The 22312-nt window shown below is 39.9% G+C and overlaps 2 protein-coding genes and 2 pseudogenes across 2 annotated transcripts in view; 2 read left to right on the top strand and 2 right to left on the bottom strand.

Moving 5' to 3' along the window:
- Positions 1–422: 422 nt before the first annotated feature.
- LOC104432246 lies at positions 423–3160 on the top strand (annotated as a pseudogene).
- Positions 3161–4390: 1230 nt separating this feature from the next.
- Positions 4391–22312, top strand: part of LOC108957596 (meiotic recombination protein DMC1 homolog) — a 35526-nt gene continuing 17604 nt past the window's right edge. Inside the window, exons 1-4 of the mRNA XM_039307256.1 lie at positions 4391–4395; positions 4573–4622; positions 4980–5040; positions 5158–5224. Coding sequence (XP_039163190.1) covers positions 4391–4395; positions 4573–4622; positions 4980–5040; positions 5158–5224 — 183 coding nt within the window. The remainder of the gene's footprint in view (positions 4396–4572; positions 4623–4979; positions 5041–5157; positions 5225–22312) is intronic.
- LOC104431173 lies at positions 6147–7564 on the bottom strand (annotated as a pseudogene).
- LOC108953936 (probable ATP-binding protein YheS) overlaps positions 7655–22312 on the bottom strand; it is a 38437-nt gene continuing 23779 nt past the window's right edge. The window contains exons 2-5 of the mRNA XM_039306450.1: positions 16318–16321; positions 9258–9384; positions 8596–8658; positions 7655–8503 (exon numbers count right to left, since the gene is read on the bottom strand). Coding sequence (XP_039162384.1) covers positions 8195–8503; positions 8596–8658; positions 9258–9275 — 390 coding nt within the window. The 5' untranslated portion in view covers positions 9276–9384; positions 16318–16321 and the 3' untranslated portion in view covers positions 7655–8194. The remainder of the gene's footprint in view (positions 8504–8595; positions 8659–9257; positions 9385–16317; positions 16322–22312) is intronic.

Genomic DNA, 22312 nt, shown 5'->3' on the forward strand with positions numbered 1-22312 from the left:
TTCCTTTTGAACTTGTCGTGATTTTCTGTGCATACCATAGTTTTAGTTTTTTTTCCTTAATTGACGAGGAGTAATTTCCGCTACTACTTGAATACAACACGTGAAATTCACCTATTTGACGTATGCCTTCTAAATCATGCAAGAGCAATTCGGCCTTTGTTATGTTGCATCACATAGTAATTGCACCATCGGTACATCTATACCATAGCAATAGCATAGATGGATTAATAACGAATCTCCACTTGCAATGGCTTTAGTATGCATACCAAGAAGGTATATCTGATCTTTATTCCTGAGAATTAAGTTGAGGTTGCTTTTTATTTTTTATTTTTTTGGTGTCATTTAACTGGAATAAAAGGATTATCTGAGGCACAAGTTGACAAAATACGTGAAGCAGCTGAAAAATTAGTGGTTAGATTCTAGATTCTTCTTGACCTGAGATGGTGGCTCCAATCCATTTGAACATCTATAAATATCTTTGGAATACCTCAATGAGTTATTGACCCTTGAAATAAAGCCTGCAAATTAGCATGTGTTGCTCAAAGTACTTTTAATGTCTTTATTTCCAGAGAAAGTCAGTTGTTGCATCGCAATTGGAAGCCAAGCCCTCGATGAGCTTTTAGGCGGTAACAGACTTTCTTTAGCAGGCTGCGTGTCTTATTCTTCATGCATTTCAACGAAAGCAAATTTCACTGGTTTGGCGATGTTACACCGGCAGTATTAAAACACTGGCAATTACAGAAGCATTTGGCGAATCAGGGTGAAGATGACAGTCCAAAGACATTACTTTTGATGAACTTTTAGTTGCTTTTGTTAATTAGCTTTCTCAGAAAATGCTGCTAACGTCACTTCAGGCTGGGAAAACATAGCTTGCACATACCCTGTGTGTTACCACTCAGGTTGGTCTGAATTGGATATTAGGTTTCTATCGTTAACTTCTGTTGCCTTCTTTGTTCAGATAAACAATGCCAAATAGTAACATAATGACTGAATTTCTATGAAGAGTAAAGATGTGGGCGATCTTGGCATCAGAACGTGTGTATCGGGTGATTTTGGGAGTATGGCACTCTCATTTTCTGTAATCTGCAGTCAGTATACTGGAACGCATATACAAAACCAAGCAGGAAAAGGCCAGAAGAGTTTGTACTGTGTCATAACCGAGTAAAAGCCTTAATTATTGTCAGACTCGGAGTTGGGTTGATCATTAGTCGAATGTGATGCTTGAAGATACTCCACTTATTTGCAAATCCCACAACAGTATATACCCTTTTTTCAATCGTTCTTTATTAATGGCTTGTGGATTCCATCTTTGTAAAAAAATTTCAGCTGCCGACTCACATGAGAGGAGGAAATGGGAAGGTAGCTTGTATTGACACACAATGAACTTTGTATCCTATGATAATCTGTCTGTATTTTTCTTGACCTTGGCAAAGCTGCTTGTGTTTCATAAACGTCGTCTGTCCATGTAAGCGCATGTGCACTTTCTTAGCTTAGTACACCTGCAGTCACCCTGATTGAATCGTACCAACTGCCGAGAGATTTGGCATGGATCCTGGTGCGGTCCTAGATAATGTAAGCAATGCTTTCTGTACTGGTGGCAACTCTTACTTTTCTGGCTGGTGTACTTGCTGTAATCTAGTCTTTCCATGAATTTGAAGATCATTTATGCCCGTGCCTCTACTTCTGAGCATCAGTACAACTTGCTTCTTGGTTTGGCCGCCAAAATGTCTGAAGAACCATTCAAATTACTGGTAAGGCACTGCTCGAGAATCAAACCCGACAGATTTGAGGTGTGGATGGTTGACCTATGTGAGTGCCTTTTTCAGATTGTGCATTTGGTGATTGTTCTCTTCCGAGTGGATTTTACTGGAAGAGAACTTGCAGAGCGCCAGGTTGATCCTGAAACCATCAAATCATGCAAGTCGTTATTCTGCAGCTTATCTGGTTTGAGACTTATGAATTTCGAATTGCAGCAAAAATCGGCACAAATGCTCTCACGTTTTATTAAGATAGTTAAGAAATCTAACGTGGCAGGGTACATGACCAATTAAGGTACTGCATCACATCTCATTTCTCCCACGTAGTCCTCCATCCATTCAAAGTTCTTATTCAATTTAGCCCTTCGATGATTGCACACTGACATATAGCATTTTGGGGACTGCACTAAGCCCAAACTAATTCTTGTAAATCTCAAGAACCAGCTATTTGGCGCAAACTGGTGAAGCATACAGTAGCTGCAGTCCATGACATAGGAAAAGGATTTTTTTTTTTTTTTAATGACTCTGTCTTTGATTTATTTGTTTCAGTCGTAGCTGATCCAGGCGGAGGTGTGTCATCAGACCCAATGAAACCTGCAGGCGGGCATGTTCTGGCTCGTGCAGCCACGGTTAGGTTGATGTTTAGGAAAGTCAGAAGGGTGCAGCATGTCTCCAAGGTGTTTGATGCCCCAAACCTTTCTGAAGTTGAAGCTATATACTTTTTGTGCCAAATCTTCCTCTGATTATATAATTTATTGAAACTTATCACATCATACTGCAGATACTAAGTAAAATATCTAGAAGTCTATATTAAATCTGTGAGAAAGTTGATACTGCGTCTATATAGGGATTGGTGGATACCCGATTTAAACATGATACTCACAGTATAGTTGATGTTGCCTAGAGATCCATGAACATGTTGAATAAAAATTTTGTGCAGAGGAATTAAACAAAAAGAAGTGGATCTTGATAATTTTCTCAGCAGGACTGGTATATTATTATTAGCTCTACTGTTACGTGGACGATGCACATTTATCAAGACCATCGCTCAATTTTGTCAGAAAATTTAGCAAGAGCTCATCTGTCAATAAGAAGAGACCGAGATTCCATATATGTTGGACTTGACAAACACACGTTTTTTAGATAACACCAGGAGGCATCGCCGATGTGAAGGACTAAAGAAGTCTCTCCAACCAGGAAGGCAGGCGAAATGCTTTTTTTTGTTAATCTGCAATTTGATGTTACTCATCGTATTGACAGCTAGAGGCATATAATGAGCTCCCAAGCACTTCTTCATTTCCTTTCTCTGCAATGGACACTTCATCACCCTTGTCATAGCTTGTCCTTAAGTTTCTTGTGCTCGACAACAAACCATTCATGGAATGACATGAGATACTTTCTCTGTGGTGACCCAAAAGATTAGTCAACTACATTGTCACCTTTGTGTATCAATTGCAAAATATATCGTAAGGATAAAAAGGCCTGTGTATCCTTTCTGCTGCTTCTATTTATGTTTAGCCAATCGGATTTATATAATACAGCCTTATATGCTCTAAGGAACTTAATCGAGCATGGCATGTATGGAAAGGTCATAGGACTTCTTCAGGCTTGAAAAGAGATGTGACCAAAAGAAAGTTATTTAGTGTCATTTCGAATAACTTAGATGAAATGAAATTTATCAACCACGGTATTTTGTCATAAAGAACAAAAACATAAAATTATCCAGTGCAATATGTTTTTAACTACACATAATATCAGTTTGGTTTGAGGCTAACATTTGTGGATATCGTGGTTATTATGAGGCCAAGAAGAAATCTAATCTCAATATTTGAAAGCTAATTACCCAACATCATCTACATTGAGTTCGCAATAATTTTCTCTTGACAAGTACAAGAAGTTTCTTGCAAAATGGCGTCCAGCAGATGCTAGTCCATGTAACAAATCATGAACACAATTTATGCTATCAGTGAGGTATACAAAAGAACTGCCAAAAGCTGAGGAAAGCCATCTATCATTCAAACTAAAGAACGAGTCTTCCTATTTTCAAAGGTGATTTTTAGGACAAATGAGGAATAAGCTGGATCAGCCTACTATTGGTTTAATTTACAGATGCAAATGGGAGTTTGTCTAATTAAATCTATATAGCAGATACTCAAAACTTCAAACTTGTGAAGAAAAAGACTGAAAAAGCAAGTTATCTTGACAGCTCGAACAAGAACATTTGACCTTAAATTGAATCATGAGGCTTTTATGCTTGGTCAATTTCACTAATATCCATGAAGTAGCTGTCTCCACCTGCAATATCCTCCAATTCACTTATGGCTTCAGCTTGTTCAAGCTGCATTGGGACGCCTTCATCCTCAGGGCTACCCTCATGGAAATCATTATCTTCCATGTCTGATGAGTCTGTAAAGGTTTCTATCTTTTTCTTCCTCCCTCTATAACCATTAAGGCTTAGGACCTTTTCCTTCCAAATAATCAGCAGAGATTTCTGAATCAGCTCCGCACCTTCATAAGCTCCTGTCAAGAACACACTAAACCTTTTCCCCCTCTGAGAGACATAGCAAATGCCAAAATGCTTCAACAGGAGTCTCATCAGCTTCTGAGGCATCATGAATTCTTGTCGAAAGTGGATGAGGTGATCGGTTACCAACCTCTTTTCCATTGTGAAGCTAAGTAACTCATGCATCATGGCAGTGGCCCTCTCATCGAATTCTTTCGATCCAGCTTGGAGGCCACATGCGTCAGCATAAGGAGATAAGTAAGACCTTTTGTTAGTTGGTTTTCTCAGAAAATGCTGCTAACGTCACTTCAGGTCTGGGAAAACTCAGCTTGCACATGCCCTGTGTGTTTCTGCTCAGGTTGGTCTGAATTGCATATTAGGTTTCTGGCATTAACTTCTGTTGCATTTTATGTTTCCTAGATGAGCAACGCAAATAGTAACCCAGTGATTGAATTTCTCATAAAGAAATGCAGCTGTGGTTGATCTTGGCATCAGAATGTATGTATCAGGTGATTCTGGGAGAATGGCATTGTCATTTTCTGGAATCTACAGTCAGTACATTGGAATGCATGATATGTAGTGGTTCAAACCAAGTAGGGAAGAGGCTAGGAGAACGTACTTTTGTCATAACCATTAGAAGCCTACAACAAGTATTTCCCCTCTTTCCATCACTCTTTATTTATGGTTTCTGGATTCCATGATCCTAACAATTTTTCCAGTTGCTTACTCACATGAGAGGGGGAATGGCGAGGCAGCTTATGTCGACACAGATGGAACTTTATATCCTAATATAATCTGTCGGTCATTTTCTTAACCTAGAAAAAGCTGCTTTTGTTTCATACTCGGCTTACGTCCATGTAAGTGCACATGCACTTTCTTGACTTTGTACACCTGCAGTTGCCCTGACCGTATTGTACCAATAGCTGAGAGATTTGGTATGGATCCTGGTGCAGTCCTAAATAAAGTAAGCAATGCCTCCTACACTGTTGGCAACTCTTCCTTCTTTTCCGCTAGTGTACTTGCTGTAATCTAGTCTTTCCATGAATTTGTAGATCATTTATGCCCGTGCCCATACTTAAGAGCATCAATACAACTTGCTTCTAGGTTTGGCTGCCACAATGTCTGAAGAACCATTTGAATTATTGGTAAGACAGCTCGAGAATCAAACTGCACATATTTTGTGAGGTGTGGATGGTTGACCTTAGGTGAGCAATATCTTTCAGATTTGTGGATTCTGTGATTGCTCTATTTCAAGTGGAGTTTATTAGAAGGGGAGAACTTGCAGAGCGCCAGGTCCATTGAAACTGTCAAATCATGCTGAGTTGTGATTTTTCAGCTCATCTTGTTTGACACTAATAGATTCCGAATTGCAGCAAAAATTGGCACAAATGCTCTAACGCTTATTTAAGATAGCTGAGGAATTTAATGTGGCAGTGTACATGGACTGCAGCTGCTGTATGCACTAAACCAAACAGTTGGCTCTTGAGATATACAAGAACTAGTATGAGCATAGTGCTATCCCCAAATTGCTATTTTTCAGCGTGCAACCATCAAAAGGCTAAATTGTATAAAATCTTCTAATGGATGCACGACAACATGGGAGAAGCATGTCTGCAAGGTGTTTAATGCCCAAATCTACCTGAAGCTGAAGCTATATCCTTTTTGCACCATATCTTCCTCTAGTTATATACTACATTGGAACTTCCCAGATCATACTACGGAGGCTAAATAAAATATCTAGAAGTCTATGTCAAAATCTCTGAGAAAGTCAACATTAAGTCTACATAGACCTGATTTAAGCATGATATTCACAGTATACTTGATGTTGCATGGAGATCCATGAACATGTATGCGAATTTTGTGCAGAGGAATTAAACAAAAAGAAGTGGATACCAAGAATCTTTCTAATCATTAATGGTAGATTACAGTTACATAATAGACATCTAAGCGAAAAAACATTACATTGAACGAACTCTGCATGATGGCTTCATGAAATGCCAGAAAGATGTTATTGCAAATAGCATGATCAGGTTCTGGAAAAGCTTGGTTTTATAAGCAACAGATACAGCTGCATAAAACAACGTCATCTCAAACTCTCAACATTGAGCAACCGACCACTAGAGCTGAAAATTGTTGATGAGAAAGGGTGACTGGGTCATAAGCAACAGAAGGCCATTCAATAGCTAATGGCCTGGCCAAGAAAGGGCCACAAACCATATGACTAGGTAGTGCGAGGACCAGTTCACAGCACTCCTAACTCTAGGCATGTTAGACTCCTTCTTAGTCTCTGCACCACTTTGAATGTGGCGCCACGCACTCGGCCCAAGCTATCCACCCCAGGAACTCACTTCACCTCATTTGGTGGGTGCTCATAACTCCACAAACCTCCAGAGCTGATGAAGAAGCATCCTGAGTTCAAAAAAAGGCAATGTTCAATGGTGAACGATTTAAGCTACAATGTATGCATGTTTTGAAATGTGCATTTTAACCTACAATGTTGCTCTTCCAATATGATGTTATCCAATAACATAACATTCTCCTATCAGCAGAGCTCATCCCTCCTTACTTTTCACGTTCCAATGCTTGGAGTAAATGCCAGTGACACTGCATTTATGATCTGTGAAGATAATTACCTTTAGGGAATGGTGCAACAGTTTCCCACAGCCCTTGTTTATGACTCCTCCATCGTCTGAGGGAACAAGATCGCCTTCACAATCACTTCCCCAGAAGAAAGGGACACTTCCACCAACATTCTGCATGATTAAGAGGACATAAAGGATTAGACAGATCGTAGGTGGAGGGAGAGACAGAGAGAGATATCCCCAGAATGAAACCATGAAAATTATTGTTACTTACAGCAGCCAGAAAAGTGGTTTCTGAAGGGCTGTCCAAGAGCACAAATGCAAACTTTCCAGTGATGTCTTTCATAACTCGATCGGCAGCATAGGGCCTCCGATCTCTCAGAGTTCTATGAGCTTCTATGACAGCAGTGACCTCATTGGTGGTCTCACTCAATCCATATTGTTGCTTGAGAAGAGCAACACCCTCTGGGTGTCCTTGAAACAAGCAGAAGATGTCATCCACAACAGCAAACGATCCTGCCACAGAGGGTAACAGGTCAAATATCCATACAATAACCAGAAGAAAGAAAGTTTCTTATTTTGAATATTGACCTGAACACGTCGAAAAAGATTATTCTTATTTAGATCATATTCACTAGAAGATAATTCAGAACATATCAATGCACCAAATGATAATGAAAAGCTTGTTTTTTCGAGTTTTTTAATTTGGAAAAATGACCCATATAATTGACTATATTAATCCGACCTCAGCAACGTTCGCATGTGATCCTCCCAAGAGATTTTGTCAATACAGATCACCATAATATCTACAAAACAACTGCAGCGAATGAGCAAGGGCACAAGGAAAAAGATGCTGGGATAATGCAAAGACATACAGAGGTGGGATGTTGTAAAAGAACAAAAGAACATAATATGTAGCACATGATAAAAGAATTATCCCCTAGGTTGCTCCGGCAAATCAAAGGACTCGGTTGTGTAGAATTAAGTTCAAGTAAAAGAAACTTTTCTTTTCATGTCAAAGTTAACAACCTTATCCAAATTTTTTTAAAATATGGAAAATAAATATGTGAATTCATATGTCAACATTGTGCATTTGTGCAAAAGTTTCAAGAGTTTAGGGTTTAAAAAAGGACAAAAAAGAAGAAAATGAAAGTTAATATTAGCGCAAAATAAAAAGCACTTCCGTGTCAAACTTCCAGGGGCACAACAAACGAACCTGTCACTAAGATAAAAATGGGCAAAGGGTCATAAATTATTACCAGGACTGCAATCCAGACTCAGTTTTTTAAGCTGTTGGCAAATGATACTGCATATTCAATGTCAAAAACTTGAGACTCATCCTTCCATGAGCCCTAATCAAAATGACAAACGAGGGCTGCTGTAGTTGTGAGTACATCCTGTATATCAGCAGCAATCCTCTCTTCATCCTTTTTTGTTTTCTCTCTGTAACAAAGCCTCATTCTATGTTTTGTAGGGTGATGTGATGTGATCATGTTAAAACACTCTTGGTTGATGACAAGAGCTAAACTCGCCTGATTCAATGAGGACTGAAGTATCTTCTTATGATCCTGGAAATTCCCATGGAAAGGCGCCACCTTGCCTTGAGAAATCACCCAGAGCTCGTCCACGCTTCCAGATATTAGATGCTCATCATGACTAACCTGCAAATCAAGGTGAAAAGATGGCTGTTAGCTGTAAAGATGATCCATCATTGGTCATATTAAAGTATGTTAGCAAGAAAAATCAATCTCACCATCAGAATTCCTCCTTGGAACAAGACCAGACCTTGAATGAGTGTCTCAACTGCATCCAAACCCTACAGTCAGGGATAATTAAATACACAAAATCATACTCATCTATCCTTAGACAAGAAACTAACAATTCACAAAGATAAAGCTATAGTATTCACTGGTCATTAAAGCAGAACTTAAAGTCCACATTTAAAAACAAAAAGATTTCCACATTTATTATGTGCAAAGCCCAATGTTGCCTATAGGCACAGATATTGGCACTACTTGGTATTATAAATTTCTGTAATTCAGGCTAGCATAACTATTCCATTCCAATATTTAGCAAGTTGGAACAATCACATTGGTTTCCATTCCATTATAAGTTAGATGCATAATGACAGAGGCTCCCTATAGCTGTAATAAACGAATGGTTCTATCATATTTTCGATATAAAGACCAGATTCCGATAAGTACAATTAGTGCAAGACAATGACAAGGTAATTGGAAACACCTCCATGGGAAAACATCAGTGTGTATTACACATCGAATTGGGGGAGCAGAATCAAAATTGATGCCTCGAAAACCAAAAACCTACCTGAACCTAGAAAGCTTACATTGCATCAATGTATGAATCCCGACAGTTAACAAATGAATGCAAAAATATAAAAGAAGTTGGAAGCATTACCTGATTAATAAAAAGCATTCAATGGAGACAAATCTTTTATCGTGGCTATAAATGCTGATGAAAGATATCTCTTGGATGAGAGGCCAATAGTCGCCAGTGACGTTTGAACATCTCGATTTTTCAGAATCTCGATACATCATCTATACCGCATGTCTTTCGGCTACTTCTCGTCCTTGGATCATTGATTCGGGGCTTCGATCACATGTCAGTCTTTCAGGTATATTTTCCTCTTTTTCTCCATCTTCGTCCATAGTTACTCTAGCCAATGGGTCACCTACACATGTTAGGGGAATTGGGACGATTAACCCAAATCCTTCATTACCTTTGTCCTCGGTGCTTTATCTTCCACAACTTCCATTTAACCTAATGTCTTTAGTAAGTTAACCAAAAACTTTCGGTGTTCAGTAACTTTTATCCCGATTCTTGTGTCTTCCAGGATCTGGCTACGAAGAAGACGATTGGTAGAGGACGTGAGGAAGGGGGCTGTATGTACTTGAAGATGTTTCTTCAGTTGCTTGCACAAGTGTTGCGTCCCCACATCAAATCCATTGTCGTCTTGGTCATCCTTCTCTACGTAGTCTTCAAAAGTTAGATTCTAGTTTTCAATCTCTTTCTAGTCTAGAGTGCGAATCATGCCAACTTGGCAAATTACATCGTGTTAGTTATACACCTCGAGTTGTTAAACGATCAGCATCTCCTTTTTTATTAGTTCATTCAGATATTTGGGGTCCATGTCGTGTGGTTTCCAATTCAGGTTTCAAATATTTTGTTACTTTTGTCGATGACTATTCCAGAGTTACTTGGTTATATTTAATGAAAGATCGTTCAGAATTATTTTCTATTTTTCGTGCATTTATATCTGAAATTTATACTCAATTTGGCATGCGTGTTAAAGTTCTGCGTTACGATAATGCTAAGGAGTATTTTTTCACATCCTTTTCTGATTTTATGACTCAACATGGTATGGTCCATGAATCTTCATGTCCTGATACTCCACAACATAATGGTATTGCTGAACGGAAGAATAGGCATTTATTGAAAGTTACTAGATCCATGTTATTTGAGATGAAGGTACCGAAAACCTTTTGGTCTGATGTTGTTCTAACCGCATGTTATCTCATTAATCGCATGCCTTCTTCTATTCTACAAGGTGGTATTCCTTTTTCCACCTTGCTTCCTAGTGAACCACTATTTGTCTTACCACCCCGTATCTTTGGTTGTGTCTGTTTTGTTCGTGATCATCGACCCGGAGTATCAAAACTTGATCCCAAAGCACTCAAGTGTATGTTCATGGGTTATTCCCGCACTCAAAAGGGATATCGCTGTTATTCTCCATTACTGAGAAAATATTTTGTAACATCTGATGTTTCATTTTTTGAATCCACTCCTTATCATAATGTTCCAATTGATGTGTCTGAATTAGATGAAGACTTGTATTTGACAACCATTCGGTCTACTATTCCCAATGTTTCACCAGTATCTACAGAGAAACCACCTCCTCTCCAGGTTTACACACGACGTCATCGTGATGCTACTATCGCTCCCCGCTCCTCATGTCACTACTACGTCGACTTCAGACTCCGAGATCCGCCATTAGCTGTCCCCCTCTTGTATCTCGATCTTGATCTTCCTATTGCTCATCGCAAAGGTACACGTACTAGTACTCAACATTCTATTGCAAATTTTATTTCTCACTCTTCCGTGTCTCCTACATTTCAAGTATTTTTAAGTACTATTGAACAATTTCCTATCCCCAAATCACATTCGAGGCGTTACAAAGTACTGGTTGGAGGACAGCAATGGAAGAAGAATTACAGGCTCTTGAGATTAATCAAACTTGGGACTTAGTACCACTTCCTCTAGGCAAAACTGCTATTGGTTGTCGATGGGTGTATGCTGTAAAAGTTAACCCCGATGGTTCTCTTGCTCGTTTAAAAGCAAGACTTGTTGCAAAAGGGTATGCTCAGGTGTATGGGGTTGACTATCTAGACACATTTTCTCCAGTTGCCAAACTTACTTGTTCGTATTTTGATCTCTCTTGCTGCAACGTATAATTGGCCTTTATTTCAGCTTGATGTTAAGAATGCTTTCTTGAATGGCACTCTTCATGAGGAAGTTTATATGGAGCAACCTCCAGGGTTTGTTGCTCGGGGGAGTCCGGACTAGTTTGCAAATTAAAAAAATCTTTATATGGTTTGAAACAATCTCCACGAGCATGGTTTGGAAGATTTTCTGAGGTTGTATTGTCTTTTGGGCTATCAAGATGTGGAAGTGATCATTCTTTCTTTTATAAACAATCAAGGGAGGCAAGCTATTCTTGATTGTGTATGTTGATGATATTATCATCACGGGAGATGACTTGGTTGGTATAGCTGAGCTAAAAGCCTATCTTCAACAGCAGTTTCAAACTAAGGACTTAGGAAAATTGAAATATTTCCTAGGAATCGAAGTGGCACAATCACAAAAAGGTGTTGTTCTGTCACAGCGAAAATATGTCTTAGATTTGCTCACTGAGACAGGTATGTTGGGATCAAAGCCTCTTGATTCACCCATGGAACAAGGGGTTAATTAGTTGCTGATGGAGGAGAAATTCTTAATAATCCTGAGAGATATAGAAGACTGGTAGGTAAGCTGAATTATCTAACGGTTACTGGTGCGATAATAAAGCTGCTGTGCATATATGAACAAAAATTGTTGGGATTGAGGCCAGACATCTTTACTAAGTCCTTGGGTAATGGGGGAGATGGTTGCTCCAACTTGAGGGGAGTGGGGCTGAATTAGTCTTTACCACTTTTAGGGTTTATTTTTTTCGAAAAGAGCTTTGAACAAAAATTGTGGATTGAAGAGAAAAGCCAGCCCGAAAGAAGGCTGAAGAGAAAAGTGAGTGGACATGGATGCAGCTGTGGCATACAAGAATATCATCATCATCATCATCATCATCATCAACTTTCGCAAGCCAGTGCAATCGGAGACTAAAGGAAGCTCTTGCTGGATATTCAAGCAGCTAATTATCAATTTTTTAGCTCTGAATTTCAGTCGTACTTCAACACAAGAAGCAAACGTCTACGCACATCGGAAGAAATTACTTCGTATCTAGTGTCGAACTGAAGAATAGAGACACGAAATCGATGCATTCAAGACGAAAGGACTCACCTGAACCCGTAGAAATTTGACTGTAGACGTAAGGGATTGAATCGCGGCAGTTATATTTAGGTAGTGCAGAAGATAGTGCTGCACATAGGTTTTTAAATCTATCTACTAACACAATGATAGAATCTAGAGATATAATGTTCTTTGAAAACAAGTTTCTCAGAGATCAAAGCTTGAATGTTTTTGGATCTACAGATATGATTTCAGAATCTCCTGTAGAATCTGAAGCAAGCCCTTTTGACACTAATTCCACACAGTTGGCTATTGAACTAATTCTAGTTAGATTATCTACAAGAGAGAGAATTCCCAAAAGTTTTGGTGAGGACTTTGTTGCTTACCATCTTAAGGATGATCCATTCTCCTATTAGGAAGCAATGAGATCTAAGGAATCTCTATTGTGGGCAGAAGTCATAGATGATGAAATGAGCTCTTTGCTACAGAATCACATTTGACAGCTAGTAAATTTGCCAAAATGGGTTAAAGCTATAGGCTGTAAATGGGTGTTGAAGAAAAAATTGAATTGTGATGGATCAATAGCCAGATACAAAGCATGTTTATTAGCTAAAGGCTATAAACAACAGAGTGGAATAGACTATTTTGATGTCTATTCACCTGTGTGTCATTTATCAACTATAAGAATTCTTCTTGCTTTGACATCTATTGAACACTTTGTAGTGCATCAAATGGATGTAAAAACAGTTTTCTTAAATGGGAATTTAAATGAGAAAATTTACATGGAACAACCGGAAGGATATGTTATAAAATGTCTTGATAACAAAGTTTGTAAATTGAATAAACCTTGTATAGTCTTAAACAAGCACCTAAGATGTGGCATCTTAAATTTGACGAAGTGGTAAAGAGTTATGGCTTTCAGTCTAGTTATTCAGATAAATACATTTACCATCATTCTACGTCAAATAAGATAGTCATTATTTGCTTGTATGTTGATGACATGTTAATTATTGGTTCTGATCATTCTGTAGTGAGTGATGTGAAAGCTATTTTAGCTAAAGAATTTGACATGAAAGATCTTGATATTGCTAATACCATTCTTGGTATGAAAGTAAGCTTTAACCGGCAAGTCATCTCCTTTAGCCAGACTCATTATATTGAGCAGCTACTTTCTACTTGAGGATATAATAAGTGTAAACCAAGTAAAATACCATGTGATTATAATAACAGACTGAGTCCTAATGAAGGGACCGGTATGGATCAATTAAAGTACTCGAAAGTGCTTAATAGTCTCATGTATGCTATGAGTTGCATTAGACTTGACATAGCCTTTACAGTTGGCATGTTGAGTTGTTTTACTAGTAATCCTAGTAAAGAGCATTGTGATGCCCTCGATAGGCTAATGAGATACCTTAAAAGTACTAAAAATTATGCTTTCTATTATTCCGGTTATCCTCCAACTGTGGATGAATATTCTGATGCCTCATGGTGCTCAGATTTGGAAATAGTAAGTCCACTAGTGGATATGTATTCACTTTTGGTGGAGTTGCTATTATTTAGAAATCCAAACGACAGACTTGTATTGCATTGTCGTCTATGGAATCGGAACTTTTTACTTTAGCTTCAGTCAGTGAAGAGGCAGAGTGAACTTTTTACTTTAACTTTTTACTTTAGCTAAAGATTAATTATTTAAGCATATTCTGTGATAATCGAGCAGTTGTCCAAGTCGTCAAGAATGCTCTCTTTAATTCAAAGCGAAGACATGTGTGACTGAGACATGCGTTGTTGAATTATCTGAGAGAACAAGGGGTTATCACCTTGATCGATGTGAGATCGAAGGATAACATAGCTGATACTCTCACCAAAGGTATGCCTAAAGATCGATTATTCAAAACAATGGGGGAATTGGGGTTAAAGACTATATATGCAAGTCTTAACTACCATTTACTTACCTTCTAAATGTGTGTTTTAAATTATCGAATCTTTTTTTATTGGCTACAATGATAAGCACAATTTATATGTTTCATCGATGTTCATAGTTGCTGACTAATTTGACAAGGGTGAGTTATCTCATTCCAAACTTGATGAAGATGACTTTAACCTAATTCAAATGTTCTATCGGGAAAACTTGTGTCATTCCAAACTTAATGATATAATTCAACTAGGTTGGACTATCCTTTTTGGTTAAATGATCTCATTCCAAACTCGATGCTATATTATTTGATTTTAATGAATTAGTAACTGTGACATTTCAAATTGAAACATAGAAATAATTGTTTACATAAGAAACCTGTTGGTCTTGTTCTTAATTGAAACTTGATATTACATGACTAGGTTATTGTAGGTGACTTGACTATTGGTCATGTTATTTAAAACTAGACAATAGTTATTCTTCTACAAATAAACTTAAGTTAATGGCTTTTGTAAATCACATTATTTAGGTCTTGTTCATAATATATAAAACTTGATTGATGCTTATGAACATAATATTATGATGCCTTATGACATCAATATATGTTCTTCTTTGCCTGATGGAATGTTGCTAAGTTTTATTCAAATGATTGAATTCATGATAATATGAAATTCATATTTGACATTCTACAAGGGATGGTAGAGATAGAGGAAAGCTTAATGAGTGGGATCCTGACCAGGATGACCTACTTGATGAATGAGTATATATCATTTAAAGCGTGTAGGGACTTGACAGTTTACCTATTATTGCCTATTTTGATGAAGTCCATTTACTTGAGACTTGCATTTTGCTATTTCTATTTTGTGGACATTATTATGCTTGTTTTTTTATATTTGTAAGGCCTTGAACTATTTTGACTAGCCTACTTATACTTGACTATTATGCATATATTGATTATGTCTAAGACCTACTATTTCCATATCCCGGACCCGGAGTTCAGGAGGAAGATCCTAGAGGAGGGACCGATCACTGTAGCTCGGATGCCCCTTATTTTACAACAATGGAAACCCCTTATGGAGTTGAAGAAGGCTAAGCAAACCTCTGTTCCGGTGTGGATAAGACTCAAGAACCTTCCCCTTGACCTGTGGTCCGCACCGGCGATTAGTGTTATAGCCAGCTCCGTTGGCAAACCCCTTTATGTGGATCAACGAATCGAGGGCACGAGGATGATTTCCTTTGCCAGAGTATGCGTGGAGATCCAAGCTAATCGGCCAAGAGTTTCGACAGTGGAAGTGAATGTTGATGGGGTCACTAGGTCCATTGCTGTGAACTATGAATGGAGGCCCCTTGAATGCTCCAAGTGTGGGGTCTTTGGACATAAATGTGATGTTGGCCCGCCCCCTGTTCGGCCTCTTCCTGCTCCTTTGGACACTACTCGCCCCCTTGACCAACCCGCCGAGACTCCTGAAGACTCGGAGCAAGGCTGGAAGCAAGTGAAGAGCAAGAAGAACAAGGCTCAACCTTTGGAGGGGATGTTACCTAGTCCTAGTGAAGGAGAGAGGTCTTTGAATCTCAAGACTACGGCTGTGGAGAAGAGGCTGCCTGGTACTTATTCACGAAGACCCCCTAGGGGGCCTTTGATTATCTCGGAGCAGGGTGATACTGCTCCAACTACTTCGGCTGAAGCTATCACCACTTCGGTGCCGGTAGACACTGCGGTGCCCCGCCTGGAGGTTGTAGGGGGCACAGACATCTCTTTGTCGGAGGATGACCTCCTCTCCCCTTGCACTTCACCGAAGGCATCTGTAGAGGAGGAGAGGCCTACTGAGACGCCGAAGCATCCTCCTTCGACTACACAGGACAACCTGCTTGCTCTTGCCCCAGATCCTCCTCCTTCGACAATCCGGACAGCTCCGCCTATTACTAGGCGTAGTTCCTCTAAAAGGAGGTAATGCTCTTGCCATCTTCTTTTGTATATATATGTATATAGGTTGCTGGAATATTAGAGGGCTTGGTGCCCCGCTTAAGCAAGCGGAAGTGAGGAACTTCGCTTTGATGAACCGGTTGGCTTTGATCGGGGTAGTTGAGACTAAAATCCCTCATAACCTCTTCAATGCCATTTCTGGGAACTTGATTTCGAATTGGTGCTGGCGGGCTAATTCTGAGTACTCTAATCGAGGTAGGATTTGGGTTGGTTGGGATCCTACTGTAGTTTCCTTTGAAGTTTTGTCGGTCTCGGATCAGATGATTCTTGGGAAGCTTTGCTGGTTGGAGACCGGAGTAGCCTGCTATGTCTCTGTTATTTATGCTGAGCATTCTTTTTCTACTCGCCGACCTCTTTGGGAGGATTTGGTGGCGAGAAGCTATTCTCTGGGCAGACGTGCCTTGGCTTGTTTTGGGAGACTTTAATGCTATAAAGGACCCTCGGACAGATTGGGTGGCTCGACCTTTGGTTGCCGTGCTTCGATGAATTTCGGCAAAGGTCCGGATCAGGCGGAGCTGGATGACCTTCGGTATGTGGGGTTTCGATACACTTGGTCGACCTCTTCAGGGCCCTCTCGGAAAATGAGAAAAATTGATAGAGTCCTGGTAAACCCTTGTTGGAGCCAAGTTTTTTCCTTTTCGGAAGCGTCCTTCCTTGCGCCTGGGATTTCCGACCACTCACCTATGGTGGTAAAGGTGGAGAACCCGATCCGTCGGAAAAGGCCGTTCAAGTTCTTCGACTTCTGGATGCAGCATCCGGATTTCGACTCAATTGTGAAGCAAGTTTGGGAGAATCCGGGTTATGGAGTGCTCATGTTTAGGCTGGTGCGCAAACTAAAGATCTTGAAGGGTCGGCTCAAGCAGTTAAATAGAGATTCCTTCGCCAACATCTCGTAAGGACTTACGAAGCGAGGGAAGCCTTAAAGCAAACTCAAGTGGGCCTCCTCAATGACCCTACCAGCATGGTCCTCGCGGACGGGAGAGAGCTCAATGGGCGTACTTTAGTGGAGCTTAGGTCTCAGGAAGAGTCATTCTTTAGACAGAAAGCTCGTATAAGATGGCTCAAGGAAGGTGACCGGAACACAAAGTTCTTTCACCAGTATGTCAGTAAGAGACATCTGAGAAACAGAATTCTTTCTGTTGTGGATTCCTCAGGTAACCAAATCACTGAGCCTCAATTGGTCCAACAGCATTTTGTGGAGCATTTTCATGATTTCCTTAAGCCAAGGATGGAGCTGGACACCCCTCAGGTATCGGAGATTCGGGAAGTTATCCGCACCCAGCTGAATGATGATCAGATTTCTTTTCTTGCTCGCCCTGTGTCTGATCTGGAGATTCGAGATACTATTTTTTCCCTTGCCAGAGGTAAGGCACCAGGTCCGGATGGCTTCACGGCTGAGTTCTTCAAGGAGAATTGGGATACGGTGGGTCAGCTGGTCACAGAAGCCGTCAAGGACTTTTTCACATCGGGGAGACTACTCAGAGAAATCAATAACACCATTTTGGTCATGGTTCCGAAGGTTCCCAATGCGACTACCGTTGATGATTACAGGCCTATTGCTTGTTGCAACACGGTCTACAAGATTATTACCAAAGTGATAGCGAATAGGGTTGCAGCAGTGCTAAAAGACCTTGTCAATCCGTCTCAGAGTGCCTTCGTCAAGGGACGACGAATTAGGGATAATATTCTCTTGGTGCAGGAACTTTTCTCTAAGTTCCATATCGAACCCTATTCTCCCAAGTGTGCTATCAAAGTCGACTTTAGAAAGGCGTATGATACCGTGGATTGGCGGTTTCTCGAGAGTGTACTACTTGCTTTTCGATTTCCTGATCAATTGGTTCACCTCATCATGACCTGTGTGAGGACTCCTCGGTTTTCCATCGCGTTGAATGGGGAGTTACATGGTTTCTTCCCTAGTGGGCGAGGCTTACGTCAGGGAGACCCCATCTCTCCCTACTTATTCACGTTGGTTATGGAGGTGCTCTCTCGGGATTCTTGGGAGGTGCTCACATACCGGATTTCAGATTCTACCGAGATGTAAGACTACTTGCCTCTCGCACTTGTTTTTCGCGGATGATGTCTTTCTATTTTGCGAGGGCCACCGCCATCCGTGAAGCTTCTCGGGATGGTCTCCATATGTTTTCTTCTTGAGCGGACTTTTCCCAAACCCAAGGAAAAGCGAGGTGTTCATCTCGGGAGGCTTGCCGACCTTGAAAAGTCAAATCCTCCTGGAGCTTGGCTTTGTTGAGGGTAACCTTCCAATCCGTTATCTTGGGGTTCCAATTATCACATCGAGGCCCCGGAAGGCAGATTGCGTTGAACTTGTGAGGCGCATCACCTCCAGGATGCAGTCCTGGACTCATCGGTTTCTTTCTTTTGCTGGCCGACTTCAGCTGATCAGGTCAGTCCTCCATGCCATTCAGGCTTTTTGGGCAAGTGTCTTTATCCTTCCTGCAGCTGTACTGGACCAGATAGAGCGCATTCTTAGACAATTCCTTTGGAAGGGACCCGAGTTGCGTGGGGGTGCCAAAGTCTCATGGGAAGATGTATGCCTTCCTAAAGTGGAGGGAGGTCTTGGTATCCGGAGATTGCGTGAGTGTAATAAGGCGGCCATGCTCAAGCATATCTGGAATCTATTTTCAGATAAAGAATCGTTATGGTGTAAGTGGGTCCACTCGACCTTCTTAAAAACCAAGAACTTTTGGGTAGTTAAAAAGCCAACATGCTGCTCTTGGGCGTGGAAAAAAATTTTACAACTCAGGACAGATTGCCGGCTTCACTTCCACTCGGAGGGTAGGCGATGGATTATCAACGTCACTCGGTTTGACAATTGGCATCCCGGGGTCCTTTGAATTTATATTTCACGGATCCCCTCATCTACGCCCTCCGGTCTCTCTAGGCAAGCTTTGGTTGCCGATCTCTTTCCGAGGATGGACAAGCTATTAGATCGAGATTGAGTCTTGGGGTTCGCCGCTTCCTTCCTTGTTTGGAACCCAAGATCGGTTCCGTAACTAAGTCTAAGATTTATTTTGGGATTTGTATTTTATTAATCTCAGAACAGGTTCATGATAAGAATGATGAGTAAATGATCATTTAGTTTAATATTTTAATACTGAAATACTCTTTGACCGATTCAGGTTGATTGTCTTGGACTGAATGTAGATGGTTTATGTTTGTGTGAACATTACACTGACCACCTTATTGGACTGTGCTGTATGGTGAACATATGAGGAGATTGTTAGATATATTATTAATATAGTCCAAAATAATATGTTCACATACAATCCCAATAGGTGTAAGCATGGTTATTTGGGTCCATATGGGCTGGAGCCCAATAATTTGCATATAAAAACTCTAGGGTTCCCTACGCTGGAGATAACGATGTTGAGCGTTCCAAACTTGATGTCTCTTGATGTAATACTTCAAGCAACTGCTTCTTCTCTCTCAAACCCATAATCTCCAACATAATCATCATTAGACAACTCGTTCCCATCTACATCACATGATATCGGCGAAGGTATTTGAAAACTGAAGAGCTTATTGTGCTTGAATAATAACAAAAAACCAACATAAAAGATACATGTTAATTTCTCTAGCTGAAAATTCATCTACAAAAGTATCAAAGAGACGAACAAAAAGCACAGTTGTCTATTATACCACAGCCTAGCATGTAATAAAAGGTCTGGGTGCAATTCTGATATAGAAACAGAGCATCTTCGAACATAAACTCCATGCACATGCACAAAATAAATCATCAGAAGACTGGTTTTCTAAGCACCTGAAGATTCAAACTCCGCAGGCTATGCATGGAGGCCAGTTCAAGAGGGCCTACTAATGTCAACCTGTTATTGGATCTCGAATCGGGTTCATAAATTTACTACATTATAAGTTTGCCATGAGCTTCCTTGACTTGGCTCATTTTTACCCTCTTCAACATGACAGCGCTTGACCGTATTATCAAATTGAAATTGTTAAATTTTCTTCCTCTAAATAAATCCAAGGTCTTGTTTATTTCCTGCCTGTCAGTTATCGCACAAACAGTGTGTGTGTGTGTGTGTGTTCCCTAGTTTTAAACAGATTAAAATACTTATAGCTAAAACAGTTGTTTTATATCAAATTTGTACTGAAATTTAGAAGTAACTAAAAAATAATTTTATTTTATTTGAAAGATGCAGATCAAATAATGAACTCAAATTGCATTTATCATGTCTTGGTAAAGTAATCATTTAACATTACATTGGCTTAGATCTTATCTGATGTCCATTGATATGTTATTCAATCTTTTTCTTCTTAATAATTTTCTTGGGATAAGTATGATTTTCTATTGATGATATAAATATACGCTTTTGTAAGTATGCATATCTATCTTGTGAAGGCAAAACTTGTCAATCCTTATAACCTATTATTTATGTATGGATAATACTATAGTGCAAAATCTCTTGCTAGACATAATTTTAACATTACATATAATTATCATCTGTAGTCATCAACAAAAATATACTTTTTTTCTTGTTCAAATAACCTAAATAGATATTAAACAGAAAAGGTCAAGAACAAAACACCACTAAACTTCAAACAGATTTGTATAGTTTAACTTATTAATGAATAAAATATACTTTAACGTGTTTAAGTTTATTCAAAATTTTAGTACAAAAGAATTTTTTGCTCTATATTTCCACGATGAATTCCAACCCCTCCCCCCCAACCAAAAAAAAAAAAAAGAAAAAGAAAAAAAAAAAGAACCTAATCCTGGTTCCATCAGTGTTCCCATATAATCTACTTTGGATCATAGTATTCCTAGAACACAATGTTGCCTGAGAATTTAAGAAATAGCCCTCACCTCGGATATTTACACTTCAAAACATGCATCAGAACATGGATTGCTGTTTCAAGCTTACTTTAGTCATCGCTGAATGGGACAGGAGAAAAGGTTAAGATGGTTATCATGCAACACGATATCAGCTACTTTCTACACTCACGAGTAGAGGAGAGTGGAAGGTCGCAATTAAACTGAACCCTCATCAATCTTGATAATGATGGATTATTATAAGGCCAATGCACCATCCCAGACACCATCCGCCACTAATTAAATAACATAAACCAATTAATAAAGAATTTCGAATATGAGTAAATGTCAATAAGAGGTGCCATTTTTGTCGACATGTAATCACAACATTCCAAGGGAAGACTTATAGAAAGATGTACAATTTACTTCTTCCAGTTCAGATAGCATACTTCACCATCCACGAATTTTACAACAACACTGCACGATCTAGAGTCAAAACCGCAACACAAACTTCCTGGAGGCAACTAACTAAAGCAACCATGAAAACTGCTTGCCAAAAGAGCTACACCAGGGTTTGTACACATCATGCCACGTTGAAATAACACATACCAAATGCATCCTGTGTCAAGACAGAGAACAGAAAAATGCCCAGCCTAGAGCACCAAAGCTAAAGGACCGTCAAATGGTCCTCGAAAACCACGCATAAGCCCCAGCAAACTTAGTTCCTTCCTCCTCGGAAGGGAGTAGTAACTTAAAAGACCAAATTTCTCCTCTCGACAGTCCCCAAACACTCGATCTAACTAATTCACAGAACTGCACAATGCACAGGACACATTGTATACGACTCAATGCCAATCAAACAAAAAGAAAAACTTCAAAACTAAACATACCAAACATTAACTCCAACAACATACCTTATTGAGAAATGACAAACGGAGAGCTTGGTCAACCACTTGAGCTGCGCGATCTCGCCGAGCAAAGGAAACACCGAAGGCCGGCGCAGAGCCTTACTGAGCTCGAGCTCTTTCAGCCCTTCCAACTTATGCAACGCCAGCCCATTTAGCCAGGGAGGCGATATCTTCACTTGCATGCACTCCAACCCCACCAAATTCCCCAACTCGTTCGGGAACAAATTCTCCTCGCTCGCGAAGAACTTCGGCGTCTTCAGCCTTCAGCCTCCTTCAGCTTCCCAACCCACTTTGGGAGCAGACAGAACTTGTTCTGATACAAGTAACGGTCCTTAACCGAGGACCCATTCAAGGTCGGGGACA

Source organism: Eucalyptus grandis, chromosome 2 (genome assembly GCF_016545825.1).
Source record: "Eucalyptus grandis isolate ANBG69807.140 chromosome 2, ASM1654582v1, whole genome shotgun sequence".
In the NCBI taxonomy this organism is placed as follows: Eukaryota; Viridiplantae; Streptophyta; class Magnoliopsida; order Myrtales; family Myrtaceae; genus Eucalyptus; species Eucalyptus grandis.